The following is an 18300-nucleotide window of genomic DNA, read 5'->3' as shown; positions in this document are numbered from 1 at the left end:
GGGCCGCCGGCCCTCGCCTTGCCGTGCCTCCCCGTAGCCCCTCGCCCAGCCCTGTCTCTCCGTAGCCCCTCGCTCTGCCCTGCCTCCCCGCAGCCCCTGCCCGCCGGCCCTCGCCCTGCCGTGCCTCCCCGCAGCCGCTGCCCACCGGGCGGGGGTCTCCGGAGTGTCCCCAGCTGCCGGTGGGATCCCCGGGCTGCCCACGGGAGGGGAGGCTGCCGGGGGCGGGGGTGTTTGGGGCATTTTGCCTTGGACTCGGCCAACAGTTGAGATTAGGGATGAGGGAGAATGCATGCATCAGAAGATTAGTCGGGAGGTGGCCATGTCCCTGCAGAGGGTGGTGGGATGCGGTGAGGGACACCGAGCTTACATCCGTGTTGACAGAGACGTGCGCGGCATAACATGTTCTCTAGATAAGGAGACGGGAAAGATAGCGAACAAAGCACCCCTGATGCTTAACGGCTGGCTGGAAAACTGAGGGATGGCCAACATGCGGGAGAGGTTCAGGGAGAGCGGGGAGGGGGTGATGGCGCCCGCCTGGCAGCCCAGGGAGCAGCTCCTTCCCGGGGCAGCAACGGGGTCACCTTCCAAGGTTTGATGCTCTGGGCCACCCCCTTTTCAGCAACTGGCACTTTCATTGGTAATAAAACCCCTCTGCTCTCAAGAATTTTCCAGACCTTTCAAAGGTGGCAATTTCTCTCTTATAAGTCCCATTCCAACAACAGAGTATTGTAGCGATTGCTGGCTGGAGTAGCAACAACTGAGCTCAAAACAGCAAAGACTTCTGCAGGATGTCATCCATTTCTTATTCATTAACTTTCCCAATTTTTATACACATTTTAAGTATTTACCTTTTCTTATTTAAACTGCTTGTAACTATGACCTATGGTCATAAAATACCAATGTATTCAAACCTCAAGATTTGGAGCACCAGCTGCTTATCTATAGGGGCTGACAGGAATTCAGCCCAGTGTAAAACAATACATATTTAAAATGGTATTTTGTTTGTGTAAAATACAAATTCTCTCAATTCTAGGTATTCAGGTACCTAGCCATAGCTTGGAGGCCAAATACCAAGATAGACTGGTCCTTGTTCTGGCCAGGCAGGTCTTACATTTTTACCCTGTATCTGTTGGTAGCATATCGAATATCCAAAGCATTGTTTTTTACAGGGAGTGACCTATGTCTCACATGAAATTAAGCCACTAATTCAGCTACATCAAAAAAAAAAAAAGGAGAAGTGAAAAGACAGCATCTACTTTACTCCACTTCCACTGGCAAAACTTACAGAGGTTTTAAGCTTTTTTGCTTCTGGAGACAGAAACAAGTAGAGAGACGGTTTTTCTGAAGTCCCAAAGGACATTTCTGAAATTGTATGTAAATTTCTGAGGTTCACATTCCTTTTAAAGAATAGGGGAAGAGGACAAAATGGCAGAAGGGTGGAATGAGTGAATTCTGTACAATCCCCTATTTAGGTAAGCATAAGGAACTATTCATTTTGGCCCATTCTCAAGAAACAGGTATTTAAAGCCACCTACAAATTTCCCTTCTGAAAAATGCAGTTAACTGAAAGCTAGCCCTATATTTCTGCCTGGCCCATAACAGCAGTATAAATAAAAAACGTAACTCGTCAAACAGTTAAGGCTTCAATCACCTCTAGCTCAGAGCGACATCCATCGCTATCTGAAGTTTATGGAAATGCCAAGTCCTACTTTTCTCTTATGTAGTGTAACCTTTAAGGAATAACTACGGAAGATGCTTTCATTTTACAGAGCTTCTACGGGTAACTATGATAAATAATCTTCACTGCCTGGACTATTTTATTTCAAGATTATTCCAGAGCATCCCTTGTCACCTGTGAAGAGAAGCTCTTTGGTGCTGGTACACAATCTCCTGAAGGGAAATTGATGTATGTGGACACAGACAATACCTGTGGTGCTCTGTAGCCAACTAATATATTCAAGAGTTGGTAGAGGTAGGGATTTTGACCATTTGATAATTGTTTTCAGGAAACTGTTAAGATACCTCTTTCTAATCTCTTGCCCTTAGTTCTTTATTTGGTGGTAAGGAAAATAACAAAAGCAAGGAGTTCACAGAACTGGAAGTGGCAACACCATTTCGTCAGACTGCTAATTACAGCAAAAATTGTTTTACATTCTTACCAGATTCGCCACTGCTTCCTTTTGAGCTCATAACTGAATAAGTATTGCATTGGATAGTCATAGCTGCTACTGAAAGACTTCGCAAACTTTTGGGCAGTGAGTATATCTACCTGGGATCTTCAGAAAAAGACATCAAAGTAGTCAGAGGGCAAATAGCTCTCCGAAGGCGAACAGAATGGTATTACACCTTCAATAAACCCAGCTGAGAGGTTATTAAAGACAAACATACTCCAAGTCATGTACAGTATTTAAAATCTACATGAACATCTATTTTGTAGGCAAAACAATGGGCTGACAGTCCCCAAGACTGTTAAACAATTAGTACTGAACAATAACTGATCATTTTTGTACAAAGTTTATTAAGATGTCCAGAAGAATAAATCTGAAAAAACATGTAGCAAATTTTAATTCTACAGTACAAGGCAACTGAAAACACCTAGAGCATTTATATAGTTGACAAATAAAAATACAGTGATAATTACCATCCCTGAGCAACAGTGCATTTAAATATAATAAACAAAGTTACTCAAATGTACCTCTGTATGCAGATGCAAAATTGTTAAAATTTGGTAAAAGATGAAGACCCGAAGATAAGCAACTTGCCCTTTAAGGATGTGAAGAGCAACTGGTTTTGGAAAACTTAAATATTACATTTAAACAAATCAAGCTGTTAACTTACTCTACAAGCTACTTAACAGTAGTGCTAAATGTATTTTATTTTCATTTGACTGATCCTTTGTATTGCATACCAACAGCAACATTTTTCCTTAATGAAACTGTAGCGGTTTAAGACAACGTCTTCCTTTTTCATTACTAAACATTCCATGTATTGTGTACTCAGCAATTGTGTGAATTTGAAAGTCAGAATGAAGAAAACACTCTCCTCTAACAGCCCAGACTTCAAGCAATAGTCACAAGGAGTAAATTTTAACAAGTTGCAATACCCAGCTTCTACATTCTCCTATCTTCCAAAAGGTCTGGGTGTGAAAGTATTTAACACAAGGATCTATATAAAATGGTCTATCAACTAGACGCTGCAGAGGTTTCCAGATACTTAGGCATCTCAGACAAAGTGAACAGACATACAAAGTTATTTTATTTTCCCAACTGTGTATGACTAATGGCATTTAAGTTAGTATCAGCCTCTTTATTGCTGAGGAAGAAAAATGGCAACTTCATTAACAGGCACTGCTGAGAATGAAAAGTTAATTTACAGAATAACATCCTGAATACTGAAAAATAGTGCATATATCAAAAGAATTTACTTTGTGCTCTTGATTTCTTGTGTAGTGTTAATATGGTTCATACAGTTGTTATTCACAGCTTGATCATCTATCTTTGGCTGTGGACAAACTATATCAGCACAAGTAGAATTTATTTCTTTCATTGATGGCACTGCCAAATTAACAGTGATGTAAACGTCAACCAGTTTTCTAGGCCCTGACTCTGATCCCTATCTTTTTTCAAACAGTAGCAGATCTGAAGTCAAGAGATTAGGTAATAAAATATTTCCTACATGATAACACACATAATATTAGAAATTTAACAGATCAAGAAATGTCTCCTGTGTGATCTATGAGTAAGTTTACAAGTACAAACACAGAATCCAGATAACAATATTTTAGCTGTCAATTCAAATGGAAAGAACATAGTTTTAAAAACCCACAACACTTGAATTAAGCATTAATCACCTTCAAACCAACCTGCTTTGAGCAGGAAATTGAACTAGGTGACCTCTGGAGTCCCAAAATAGGATTTAGGACTATATAACTGACTTATTACCCATCTGCTTAATACCAAAACATGACTAAAAGCTTTAGAAAGCAGTAATTAAATGTTTTATGTTACTAAAAGGAGTAAAAACCATGTATTTTTCAATTATTCACTAATCAGTTGCTTTTCCGCAGCTACCAAATGTCCATTCGATTTATAAATCGGGTAGTATAAGAATAATGGTATCAGTTAGAGCAAACAAGCAGTATTAGAAATAATAAAAGTACTGGAATGTAACAGAAGTGACATCTACTTTGAAGGATAAAAGTTACTTGAGTCCTTCACAGGAAGCTGAAAGAAAAGAAAAAACAAATCCAACTTTAACAAAAACACTGTACGGTTGTATATACTGCACAAGCTTTATCTTGTACTAATTTGATACTGATTAGTTAATGATATTGCATCACCAGGTAATAACTTGGCCCTAATTATTAGGCCAATAATTATTTGGTCTAATACAGAATTAATAAATTATGTATAACAGAATTTACTTGTCTGTTCATAAAGAGAAACAGAATGTTTTCATAAGGTTCAGCTGTTCAGGATATCTGTAATTCACTTGTACTTCTTACTTTCTAAGTACAAATTAATGCACAATGGTTGTTTTAGTCTGTTAATACGATCTAATACACTGAATTGGGTCCTTTCCTCACATCCTTCCAGTGCTCAGATAGAACATAGCTCATGACAGAATGAACAAACATGGTTTGAAGAAGTTTGCATTAACCAGTGCGACTGAAGCTCCCATAATACAGTAAAAAGGTTCTGAAGTAAGTATTTTTCAGAAGTCTATAGGTGTTGTCAGAGTATGACCTAAGTTAATTACCTCCTAAAAAAAAAAAACAGGTTTCTTGATACCTAGAAATTAGGGGGGAAAATGCAACAGTAGTTTCAGTTTGTTTATGCAAACAAAGCTGTGTTTTGCTGTCCCAGCCATTGAATATTTTTTGCCTACAACTCTGGTGCTACAAGAGGCTACACTCAAAATCCAGCACTGTCCCATTTTTCTTGCTGCATTCATGAAAGTGCTGGAGAACTTCCTCAGTGGAAGGATTTGTGATGGCAAGCAAAACCAAACAGGCTTCCACACATTCCCTTGAGAAGGAAATACACCAAACAAGTCCCGCTGAGGGCATCACTTTACCGGATGATGTAGAGACCTGTGATACAGGGGACATCCCTTACTCTGTTTACCGAGCAGTCTTTGATGTCTTCCTGATTAAGCTTTTCCAATTTCACAGAATTCACTTGAATCCTAACAAAAGATGTGAGAACCCCTTTTCAATGTGGCAGTTATTGAGAATGAATTTCTCAAAGGTTTTGCCTTTGAACACTTGTTTTTTAGGGAACTTCTGATATCTGGCAGTTTTCCAGATATCAGGTTGATCTGGACTGTTCATCACAGAAAATGAAAACAGCATACTTAAAGTATTTAAAAAGAAAAATAAAATAAAGAAGACAGTTGCATATGTCTGTTAATAGCTTCTCCCCTTTACTATCAGGTCAAGCAACTTCCCTAAGAAGTTTGCCCAGTTTCAGTAAAAGCTGCAGGTATTTGGCATGTACTCCCCAAAACCATCCATTCTAATAGCTTCTTTTCACTCTAGAATGGAATCTTGGAGAAGAGAAAAAGGGTATTCTTCCCCCTTAGGATACTTCCATGTTATCCAGTTATTCTATATGCCACAAAGTGTCAACATTCTAAAAGCATACACAAAACATAGAGGAGGAATCCTTTAACGGTCTTACAATCCTCAAATATCTAACAAAGCAGTTCATACAACAAGATCAATATTTTTATATGCTTAAACAATTACCTGAAGGACTTATCCCAGGAGTGACACAAGCATCACAACACCCATAAACTGAATGAAGAGCAACAAAGGTGTCATGAATGACCAGACAGGCCACAAGGCAATGTTGAAACTGGGAACAAAAGCAGGAAGTTTTTGGTAAGTTCAATTGTCATACTATGGAAATACCAGCCATGCAAAGAAAACATGGCACAAGAAGAAATGAGATTGAACTACTGAACCTGGAAAAATACTTGTTTCTTTATGACTTGAGAGAAAACAAAACAAAAAGACCCCAGCACCTACTTATTAAATTGATAGTTTAGTTTACTGTTTATTTACTGACAACTCATCCTAGAGCTTCAGTAGCTGATGCAGATTTTACACTGAGCAAGACCACTCAGTGCCATCAAGGGTAAAGATACCTTTTGCTTTCAGAATCCCTGTATATGAAGCACCTGAAAATTAACTACTCTTGATTTTTCCATGGGCATACATAGCAACCGAGAAAAGCCTTAATTTGTACTTCTAGCTAAGCAGATTTGAGTTGGCTAGAAGTACAAATTAAGGCTAGAACTGAAGAGAAAGGGGGAAAACCAACTTATTTTACAACTGAATTACAAGGACTATAGATTTGACTAATTCTAAACTATAGGGAACCTTTATCTTCTTCAGTCTTCCTTTTTTCCCCAGCATTGTAACAAATACTGACTGATGTTATTCAGATACAACACCTAAACTTAAAGAGAACCAGCTTTCATGCAGAGATCAAATAAATACACGTACATGCACACACATATATAATTTTTTCATTCACATGCAAATTCACTTAATTCTGACTCCTATAATCTCATAAAGTAGCTCTTACTAAAAGTACCATTCTCTGACAAGATATAAACCCTTAAAGCTCATATAACAATAGTCAGAAGTATACATTTCAGTATATGTTTGATATTTGTAGATTGTTTGATAAAGAAGAACTCTGTATTAGAAACTGATCAGGCATAACTTTTTCTCAGCTAGAGAATACACTTCTGTCTTAATTTTTGAACCTCACAGTTGTCAGAGGTGATGAGCAATTTACATTAACAAAGCTAAGGACTTCGATTTTCAAGACAGAAAAGATCCAGTATGTCTACACGTACACTTAATACACAGTTTCGAGAGTTGCAACTCTTGCTTTATGAATGAATGTTGAAAGTGGAAGAAATTAACGTTATGTAGAACTGGTCTTGTCACCACTACACTTAGTAAAATTAGAGAAATTACACTTTTTATAAAATGAGCCCATTAACACAGTCAGACTTGCACAGGTTTAGCAGAAGTTTGTACACAGTGTTCGAGCTTACCAAATTGCTGCTGCAATAAAGGTAGCTGTTGTGATAGGTATCAATGCTGGATACTGTGCATCATAGTCCTCAATTCCACAATACCACTCAAGATAGAGTATGCAGTAAAAGGCAACAGATAAACACACAGCCAATAAACAACTGCCAGAGGCAAACCACCAGCTGTGGGGAGAACACACATTAAGCACAGTCACATTGCAGTTCGCCCATTAATCTTCATTCTAGTCTAGAGACAGAACAGACAATACCTGTTAATTAGACAGATCAACCTGGAGATCCTGTCATTTTTTTCTTAAATTACTTTTACAAAACACTTTTGCCCTTTTAAAGCTGTCTAATATACATACCTACTTGAGTTTAATTTTGCAATGTATCAGTCCCATCATTTATTTTTCCCTCAAATATTTTGAGCATGCAACGCAACAGACCTTGTCAGTGATCTACTATACTACCACACAAAAAATACTTTGTTGGTAATGAAATAAAATAGGCTCTGCTGCAACTCACTATAAATTAGACTACTGATTTTTGTGCAAGAGAAATGTTGCAGAAAAGCTTTAATAAGATTTCGAGTTTATGAACTCTCAAATTTAACAGACAAGAAGCGTGAAGATTTTTCTTTATAGCAGCTGAAGAAAACCATAGAGAAATCCAGGATTTCAAATTCAGAATGAAGAAAACACAGCATTTGCAATTATTTAGGTAGACACACTTTTGAGCCTCTTTGCGGACATACTTCAAGAGTAAGACAGGAAAGACAACTTGGGAGGAAGGTGCACTTAAATAAAATCTTATACTGAATGTGTATTTAGCAAATAAAAATTTTTAAAAGTGAATTCTTATTACAATAGTTTGATTACTAAATTACAAAGGGTAATCAAGTATCTTCCTACGCAGGTAACATTTGCCCTGGTACAGTACAGCAAATACCATATACTATTTTGGTACCTCAATACCACCAATTAAGAAATCTGCATTAAGACAGCAGTTGCCATAGTCTACCTAAACAAACAATGCAGGAAGACAGTGTCCTACAGGGAACAGATGGGGCCACCCAAAACTTTAATCATATCCTGGAGTCACTAGTTTGTATCCATAGCCAACTGGATGTACAGCATATCTAGACCAGCTTGGCAGAGCAGCTCCAGAGAATCTCACAGCACAGAGCGAGGCCCTGTTCAGCTTCCACGTACCAATACAATAATGACAATGAGAGTTTTAAAAGCACTTCCAGGTGAAGCTATCTAAAAATATTTAACACACATCAATCCATTTAAAATAATTTAATAGAAAAGAAATAGAATTTACTTCATAGAAGTAAATTTCACTAATCTTTTGCTGATCTACTCAAAGAAGTCTAGAGAACTTCTAGAGAAATGAACCTCGTTTTGACATTTAAAGATAAATTTCAGCTTTTTTTGATTAAAATAAAATCAAAACCCCAACATTTTCAAGAAAACAGGCAGCAATTTCTTGTACTTAAGTGTAAACTTGAAGGTACAGTATTAAAACATCCTGCTATTAGAACAAATTTTGCATATACACAGATGGCTCAAAAGAGCCTATAGAAAAAAAATAATTACAGCAAAATTTTCAGCATTGTAATCATCTGGTCCAACCTCCCTGCTCAAGAGCCAGTTGCCCAGGACCATGTCCAGCTGACTTTTGAGTATCTCCAAGGACGGAGACTCCATGACCTCCCTAGGCAACCTGTGCCAGGGCACGGTCACCCTCACAGCAAAAAAGCATTTTCTGATGTTCAGGGGAAACCTCCCATGTTTCAGTTTGTGCCCATTGCCTCTGGTCCTATCACTGGGCACCACTGAAAAAAGCTTAGCTCTGCCTCCTGTGCACTCTCCCTTCAGGTATTTATGTACATTGATAAGATCCCTATGAACCTTCTTTTCTCCAAGCTGAAGACTCTCAGCTTTCTCTGTTCTTACTGTAGATCTTGTTTAAACAAGATTTAAAACAGTGTTCAGATGTAACAAACTGAATATCACTGCAAGACGAAAACACAACTTTCTTTGTAAGAAAAGGTACCTTACCTATCTGCTTGAGCAGTTTCTTTAACAGTTTTAAAAAAATCAAAGTAGTATGTCACAGCAATCGATGCCAAAATCCAGAATGCAGAATGAATATTCAGTCTGCTAAGAGGCTTCCTCTTCTTCTCTACAGCTGTAGACTCTTCTGTAAATAAGAACATAATTATAGCACTAAAGCCAGTCATTACATGGAGTATGATTATAGTTACGTAAAACACGATGCTTTATCCTTTTAATTCATTTATCTTTGGAGATTATTATACTCAGTATAATACACTTTGTATTACAGAGGAAGTATTCTAAAAAGCTCTGCACATTTACTGAAATAATATAGACTAAGCAAGGTACCCTTTGATAAAATGATAAAGCAGTAACAATCAGCACATACTGCGTCTGGGTACCCTTTTAGGAAATTAACAGCTGACTAGATTTTGTAAGGGTTATTTAATTAAAAACCTTCTGGTGTTATTAAAGCATTTTTATTAATCTAGCATATAGAAAGTCACACTGATATTTCCAATTACTAATTTATTTGTATCCTTTTTTGTTAATTTTAGTATTTGCAAACTGGTTTCAGACATATATAATTTTCCTGTACTCAACTGCAGTTATTTCACTAGAGATATTCAACTTCAGTTTCAGGAGCTGCTATGATTCATGCTGCATACCTTCAGCAGGTAAACTAAAACTATCATTATGCAGAAAAGTATCTTTTCTTTTTTCCCTCATCACCATACATTGTTTTAGAGAAAGCAAGACAACAGAGCAGGCAGATTAGAAAGCATATTTTTGTGCATGACAGTAACCAACTAACACACTCAGTATTTATGCACACTGTCAAAAAAGGTGTCAAAGGTGGCTTCCATGTCTCATATTTTGAACTTCATCACTGTAAGTTATTGCTGGTGTGTGTGCCTCCAGCAGTGTAATGTACGCTGGCTCCTCCACAGGCATTATTATCACCAGCTGAGTGTGCTAACAGGTCTGCTGGAGCTTACAGGCATTTTTATTGTTTATTTCCTGGATTCATCCCCATGTACTACAGCTTGGGTCTAGGGCATTTAAGCAACTTCACCCCCACCAAGAAATGCGTGCTCACGAGTCCTTTACACAACTCACGTCTCCCTTTTCGCGTCCAACTCGCTGTTAGGCGCTGACGCCTGAGGGAAGAGGTGCTGGCCGCAGGCAGGCAGTATCCCACCGGACCCTTTACCGAGGAGCCCCCTCACTCCTGCTGTGAGCACGCTCCGTCCCCTTCCCCACTCTGGCGGCAGCGCTGCGGCAGGTGCTGCCCGTCACCGCCCCCGGCCCGGGCATTTCTGTCACACCGCCCGGCTCCGCTCTCCTCCCCTCCCGGCGGGGCCCCCGCGCCCCCAGCACCACCCACCGGCCGTCCCGCCGCCGCCCAAAGGCGGCTGCGGCAGTGGCGGGTCGCGGGGCTCTGCCCCTCGCCTCAAAGGGCGCCTGAGCCTTGGGAGCGGCTCCCCGCCGCTAGCGCCGGCCTCCATCTTGCGCCGCTCCGGCAGTGACGCCAGGGCGGGGGCGGGAAGCGCGGCGGCCGTTACGGCCGTTGGCGTGAGGGGAGGCGGGCCCGTGTGAGGGGGCAGAGGGAGGGGGGCAGCCGGAAGGACCGTGTCCCAGCGATCAGGGCGGCTGTGGCTGGTCGTAGGCTGGGCGAGCCCGTGGTCGGTCGGATGGCGAGTCGGAGCGGCTGGGCCCCGCGGCGGTGCCTGGCTGCCGGGGCCGGAGTGGGGCGGAGGGCGCTGCAGGAGCACGGCTGGCGCAAGTGATGATCCTGTTAATGGCCCAGCGATGCATTATAAATCAACAGTATCATAAATCGTGCTAATCCCCGTTGAAAACAGTGAGCGGTGTGATGCAAATCCAAGTGCAGAAGTGAGGTCTGTTTTGTCAATTAATAAAAATAGGGAAAAACTGGGCGCATATAAGTATTTTGCTCATCACATTTTGCAAAACGTGCTCTTAAGGACAGATGGGAAAGTCTGGATTCTGTGACAACTGAGCAGTGGTTTAGATGGAACAGAGGAAAGCTCAGAGAGGTTTCAAGAGCCGTAGGAATCCTGTAATACTGGATGCTGCAACTTTAAACTGAAAATAGCCATCTTTACAAGGCAAACTGAATAAAAGTTAAATAAGCTAATAAAATGGTAAATTGTTTCAGTTCTGTAGCTAAATTCTGCATAACTAGATTTGAAGTCACCTCCGCATATTTCTGCAAACAAAACCTTGAAATTTACTACATTATTATTGATTTCTTGTTTATTCACATGGACAAACTCAAAGCTACTAAATTGTATTGACAGATTAATCTTAGGTGTGGTCATTAATAAGAATATTGTGAATATATATTTAACAGGCTGCCCAGGGAAGTGGTTGAGTCACCATCCACGGAGGTATTTAAAAGATGGGTAGATGTGGCGCTTAGGGACATGGTTTAGTGATGGTTTTGGCAGTGTTATGTTGATGGTTAGACAATCTTCGAGTCCCTTCCAACTGAAATGATTCTATATGTACTGTATGTTTTGGGGTGTGTTCACTGAATAAGTAACACGGCTTTTAAAATTTGTTTCTATGTTTGTAATGATTTATTAGGCTAATTAGATGGTATGTGTGGTACTTAAATTCTGTGCTTTCTTAGACAAAATCATGTGTGGCATAATGTCCCTAATAAGGCCCCTAATAAAAAATCATACTGACTACAGAATGGAAGTACCTGTCTGATATGGCACCTGTTACAGGTAACTTTACCCTGTGATTAAGTATAGAAATATTCAATAAAAGCTCTTCTTATAAGGTAGATTGAAGAAAAAAATAATTTTAGTCTGTGAGGTTTACTTACCAAAAGCAAATTTATAGTCCTAGCTGTATATAGATTAAAGTTAAAAAAACCAAATGTTTAATTACCCGATTATACTTTTCTATTTTAGAACGTAAACTGAGTATTTTGCATGAAAACAGTGAATATGAGAAATATGTCAAATTTTCACTTTCCACATGTATTCTCTGCATGTTGTATGGCACTTATCAACATAAAAGTCTTGTTGAGAAAACAGGAAAATCAGAAAGAATGGAATGTAGGCTGTGGATAAATAATTATGTATTTTATCAATAAACCCTAAAAAATGTCAGGCCATCATAAGGGTAGGAACTAACTGGTAGAAGCTAGATAGGGTACAAGCTGGAGTTGCTCTGACTTGCACTGTTTTTAAGCAGTGCTAAACCTGTTGGGTAAATAATGACCTTATCAAATGCCCCTTTAAGTGGGTGGGAAAAAAACGGGATAAGTATTAATAAAGTAATAGATCTTCTGCATATATAGCCTAATTCATACAATGTTTTAGCAGGTTTAACTCAGTAGACTTCCATCGGTTTAATTAGTGTAATGATGCACCTTGGAAGTACATAAGACTAAGTTTTTTCCATGTATTTAATTACCACAATTATTTCTTACATTTGGTTTGAACTGTAGGTGCTGAAGCAATGGAGAATCTGATTTAATCTGTGCATTCTACAGTTAGAAGAAAAATAGCACTGCTCTTCATTTGTCATGTAACCTGATATGTAGATACCCTGTGTTGTATAACCTACCTGGAGATGTTATCTTTTCAGCAAAGAGGCTGCTAGCAGTAATTTATCAGGAAAAAAAAAAAAAGACTATATATTCCTAAACGTCCTATCATCTGTTTTATAAATGAGTGAGGTTCTGGGACAAGGGAAGCAAGGGTTCTGGTTATTCTTTTTTACTGTGTGTTGAGTTTTGAGTAAATTCAGCCTAAAAGGAATGGAACAAATTTTTATTTTTTTTTTTCTGCAGGAAGCTGGGCCTTCTACATCTGAAATTCACATGAGCCCTGTCACAGTGAGTAGAAATTGTCTTTCCCAGCCTTAGAACATGTCTCACGTAAGGGCCAACCACATTATAGTCCTTAGTGACTACAGTGATTATTTTTTATGTAGTTTGGTTGAATATTTTGAAGTTAACAGCTTGTGGAAGCCCCTGAGCTCTGCTTTATTAGCAATGAAATAGAGGTTTCTTTGTTTTATTTCCTTTGAGTGAAATGATTACCTCAGCCTTCACTTTCATGCTAGTGATTCAAATAAGAAACAAAGGATATCTTCATGTACTTTCTTTGCAAAAGCTATTCACAGGAAATATCTTTGATTTAAACGTAGCAATTAAATAAAGATATATGCCTGAAAAGGTTAAGGTCTGTTAGTGTTGTTAAACTGAAGACTCCTGTTTACCTACAGAGTAGGTATTGTGCAAAGAGATGAAATAAGACCTTCCCTTCCCTGACTCACTATTGACCTTAACCGAGACTGCTCATGTTCGGTGTTTGTAGAGCTGAGATGTTTTCTGTGATCTTTTCACAGAGCTTCTCTGATTCAGAAATTATTAATCTGTTGAAGAGTAGATAGCGATCAGGAGCTGAATTGAAACTGTTACAAAGTGAACAACATAATTAACAAAGCATCTAAACAACAGGCCTGTTATGGATAATTAATTCTTGCAAGTTAAAATTTAAGAATCCCTGCAGAAATATTAGGCAGTATTTTAAAATGTGGTGCTTGATCTGATAAATTTAGTTAACTCTCTGGGAAAGCAATTTGTGAATTTGCAGATTCTGTGAAAGAAATGTACAAAGAGTAGAGTTGGCAGCAATTTTTTTGTCAGCTGTATTCCTGGTCCCTTGTGTAACGTGAATTCTTCCCACATTTTCAGAAACTGACTTCAACACCTGTGCATTTTTTTTTCTTTTAAATAGAGAAGAATGCTTTGTAAGTTATTTGAATGTTTTTAAATATTCAGGTTTTGCAGTTTTAAGTGAAAGTTGAATTTTGCAATCTAGTTAAATGTTTTGAAATTCATTTTCTTGTTACTTGCTGAGTATTTGCTATTTACTGATTAGTTGGTTCTATGTTGATTTACGGATAACCCTTAAAGACAAACACAAGTGGTAGCTTTTTATATTCCTTGACTGAGTACATATAAATTTTAGAATTAGACTTCCCAGTTACACTTCTAGAAAGTCAAATTAGTTTTCTAGTATTCTAGCAAATATTCGTAACTTTTTCCCCATTACAGAAATCAATGGCTAAATTAGCCCAAATGTTATCTGTTCACAGAGACCTGACTGGAATTTTCTTAATTTTGTATCTAAGTAGGTCTGGCTTCTCTCTCCATATGTTCATTTTTAACTGAAGGAGTTTGGCTACAGTGTAGGCATAGTCCTAATTTTGGGGAACAATTGTGCCATATACTCTGCTTTCCGTTCAGGAACTAAGTAATAATAAAGTGAGTAGTAATCTGCTGCTCATCTTCCACTATCAGGAGTAAAAGGATTGGATGAGTAGAGGTTCTCCATCCTTCCTGAATGTTGTTCTTGGAGTAAAGCATTGCACATCCTCTCATACAATGAGTGAAAAAGTAAATACATTGTCTAACTCATGCAGGTAGGAAAAAAGCCTTCAAATAGTACTACAGTTGGCTTGCTTTCATCTAGCATTCTTTTAATTATTTTAAATTCAGTACAATGGGAAAAAAATCATCAAAGGACTTAAAAGCACTTGGTATGAATAACAATGCAGATCTGAAGAACAACTAAAGGTTAAAACTCAATCAACTCTGAATGTGGTACATACACAAACTATTGAACTCAAGTTGAATTCTCATGCGAGTATTAAGTTACAGTGCAGCCCTGAATTGACCCTTTAGGAAGGAAACAATACATATAATAGCGTGTTTGATACCAAGAATGCACTATATATAAGCATGCAAACATTTGAACTTCATAAAGGAAAAGAAAGCAGAAAAGATAAAAGCAGTTAACAAGGTGAAGAGGAGATCTAAGAGAACAGAAAAAAAATGACCACATAATGTCATCTGATTTATCTAGGTATATTATTCTTCACCTTTAAAATTGTCTGCCAATTACAAAAAAGTGGCTGGTCCAGAACATTATTTAATCTGAAGTATCTATTTGATGGAAGACCATTTCAACACCCTCAATTTTCCAATTAAAAATGTTGGGTAGCTTCAAAGTTTGACTCTTGCCTTTTGCTATGATCAGCATTAGGAATATAAAATGCAAACGCTGTTAATTTCAGCTTGGATCTTCAAACGTGTAAACAACAAAACACATTAAATAAATCTGGACAAACCATTCTCCTAGAAGTTGCTAAGTAAATCTTCCTACTCTCTCTCCTAAATCATTTGTTGAGTTTAGTTTCACTTAACTATGTGTACTTTCTTAGGGAGTACAATGGTTCTCAAAATGTTTTCCTAAGACTACAGTTTAATGATACAAAGCATTTGGCAGCAATACTTCAGCTATGATTGTTCTTGACTGCTCAATCCCCAGTAGTGGTATATAATACCTCTCAGTTTGAGAATTTGATCTGGTTTTAAAAGCCTGCAAAAATGCGGGGATGGCGGAGGTGGCAGAGAGGCAAAAGCAAATGGCCAGATGTGGGAGGATGGGAAAGGAAACACTTGGGAATTACTGAAACTGATTTCCTCACTGAGGAAAAAGTCTGTGCAACGGTGCATCTTTAACAATATGACAAGAATTTAATACTTAGGGCATTTAGGAACATCCTAAAGTTTTGGGGTTTTTTTTGGAATAATGAAGATCACAGATCTAATTCACATGGGAAAGACTACCAATTGTGGGAGTGGGCATTCAAGTTCATTATTCATTGAACATTTGCTGTGCAGGAGTATTGCTCTCCTTCGGCATGACACTTTATTTCTCTATTGATAGAGGTTAGCATTCTTTTAGGCTGTGGTAGCACATTAACTGTTGTTTTGGAGATGGTCTGGTGTCCCCACTGCCTGTGATTTGACTGCTGTAATGAAGCAGAGACAAAGTGTCTTGGGCACATGAACCTCACTGTTACAGGATTGGAAAGTACAGGTAATTTTCATAACGTATTCAGCGTAGGAACATGCTATATGCATCTCACTGATGTATATAGTGTGGAATTCGGCTCATGCTGTTTGCTTGGAGAAATTTTTCTGTGGAGTTCTGAAAAAAACAAACATGAAACAAAGCTCTCACACACCTCATTCAGGTTTATAAGCAGGTTTTCTTTACCATCATTCTTCACAGTCCATTATCACTTATGTATCCTGTAGGGTCAATTTTTCATATATTTTGATCTGGTATTGTAACGGACAGCAGAGTTAGAGGGAACACTGACAGAGTGCTATACTGTCAGAGAAAGATGTTTGCTGATATAAAGACTAAATTCAGCAATATCTCAATTTGAAATTTTAACTGGAGGATAGTTTTGCAATTCCTGCTGCTGTTTTGGGTAATCTGCTTAACATTAACAGGTCTTTAAGAACATAGAACTAAGACTTGAGTTTGTATTTTTTTCTTCTCATAGAAAACTTATTCAATGCTAACCTCTGAAACCACTTAAGTTCTGAAAGTTCACCAAAAAAGCTGAACTTTCAAAGGTAGAATAGGTGAGACAGAATTGAAGAAGGGAAGAGAAAGCATATTTCATGGTGTAAGACAAGGAAATTGTAGGAACAAACAGTCCATAAAATATCTAATAGTAAATGGTAGAATGAAAAAAAAATTAATAAAGTGCTCTAAGTGTAAGAGGCGTCTGTACAATTGAGTGAAAGTTTTTATACTGGCAATTGATTTAGAAGTGTAAGGCAGAAATGCAGGCACAAAGTAGCGGCTTCAGTAAGTGAAGCATTTGCTTTAATGGTAAGAATGAAAAGTCTAGGAGAAAATTCTGGTCCTGTATCACCCATGAAAAACATTAGGTTTTGTCACACGTGGATGCTGTACAGTGTCAATAGCTGTGTATCCCTCCTTGAATTCCTTATCATCATCAAGAATCAAAGGCCAGCAGAGGGGCAGAAAATCGAATGTAGAAAAGTGCACTTCATCCTTAGTATTTATACATTAATGGCTGGATTGCCAGAGTTCATTATGTGGCTACTGCAGAGAAAAGAATGAATGAGTAATAATCACATGTTTTGAGCTATCTGCAATGCAGGTGGAATTCTGGTGTTATTTTTCATTGAATTTGTCATTTAAATGAGATGTAGTGACCTGAATACTTTCAGATGGATTTCATGCTGCCTGAGAGGAAGATCTCAGTATGTTTAGAAGCACCTTTTTTCTAATAAAACAAATACATGTGAGAGTTGAGCTTGACTCTGTAATCATGCCTCGATTAGGATTTTGATACTAATTTGATAGTAATGCATTCCACCTAAAAGTTTGAGAATAGAGGTTTAATGGATTGGCATACAGAGACACAATTTCTGTTTTTATGTTACTTTCAAGTAATTTCAGGGACTATAAAACTACTTCTGTAGGAATTCAGTTATTTTACTTCTGATATAACTCAGATACGGAGTTGAGTAGCAAGAGCAGTTTCTATACAAAAGATACACTTTGAGAAGGGCAAAACACAGTCTTTATTTGAAGACTGGACAATTCTGACTCTCCTAGAATAAATTAAAAAAGGAGGGATAAATAAAAAATAAAATGAGGATATGTTTGAGAAAGGATTAAGCTCTGTGATCTTCGGTCTTGCAAAAACAAAGTCCAACCTAAGCAAAATGCTTGAAGGTTTTTAAGCCCATACCCTGTGGGAACGTAAAAGCGTGAGGATTCAGGTGCAAAAGAAGTTACTTCTCAACAAGTGCGAAGAAAAGCAGTAGGTTACAGGTGCAGAAGGAATTGTATCTCAACAAGGGCAAAGAAAAGTTACTACTAAAACTTCCTCTAGCCCAAGTGAAATTTAGAATTCAATATAAAATGACAGTTCCTGGAAAAGTACTAATGGGAAACATAATATGTTGCTTTTCTTGGCTGACAGAGCAGAAAAGAAACTTAGAGGACTTATTCTTGTTTTTTCTTAAAGGCTAAATTGGGAGAAAAAAGGGATAAATGTTGAATATATTGACTGACATATCTTGTAACCTGTGAATACAGCTCAATGTATAGAACAATATGCCTTTTTTTGCTTACCTCTCACAAAAAGTTAAATATTTGCTCTCTTATTTCCTTAATAAGGATGAGTGTTACAGCTTTAAAAGTTTGCGAATGAAATCATGTATTGGGTCTCTGTGTCCTGTGGTCAGCAGCTATAAGCCACTACTCATGTCGGGGTCTGACTGCATTGT

The 18300-nt window shown here is 38.2% G+C and overlaps 1 protein-coding gene across 2 annotated transcripts; it reads right to left on the bottom strand.

The window, feature by feature from the left end:
- Positions 1-2498: 2498 nt before the first annotated feature.
- Positions 2499-10643, bottom strand: TMEM128 (transmembrane protein 128). Of its 2 annotated transcripts, none has more exons than XM_063336862.1 (5): positions 10507-10643; positions 9123-9264; positions 7075-7236; positions 5750-5858; positions 2499-4223 (listed from the first exon to the last, which is right to left on the bottom strand). In XM_063336862.1, the coding sequence occupies exons 1-4, from the start codon at positions 10625-10627 to the stop codon at positions 5759-5761; spliced, it is 525 nt and encodes a 174-aa protein (XP_063192932.1). In that variant the 5' UTR covers positions 10628-10643; the 3' UTR covers positions 2499-4223; positions 5750-5758. The 2 variants fall into 2 exon arrangements, with proteins under 2 accessions (XP_063192932.1, XP_063192933.1); XM_063336863.1 differs by lacking the exon at positions 2499-4223 and adding an exon at positions 4242-5187.
- Positions 10644-18300: the final 7657 nt, after the last annotated feature.

Source organism: Chroicocephalus ridibundus, chromosome 5 (genome assembly GCF_963924245.1).
Source record: "Chroicocephalus ridibundus chromosome 5, bChrRid1.1, whole genome shotgun sequence".
Lineage (NCBI taxonomy): Eukaryota > Metazoa > Chordata > Aves > Charadriiformes > Laridae > Chroicocephalus > Chroicocephalus ridibundus.
This window is presented reverse-complemented; position numbering and strand designations above follow the sequence as displayed.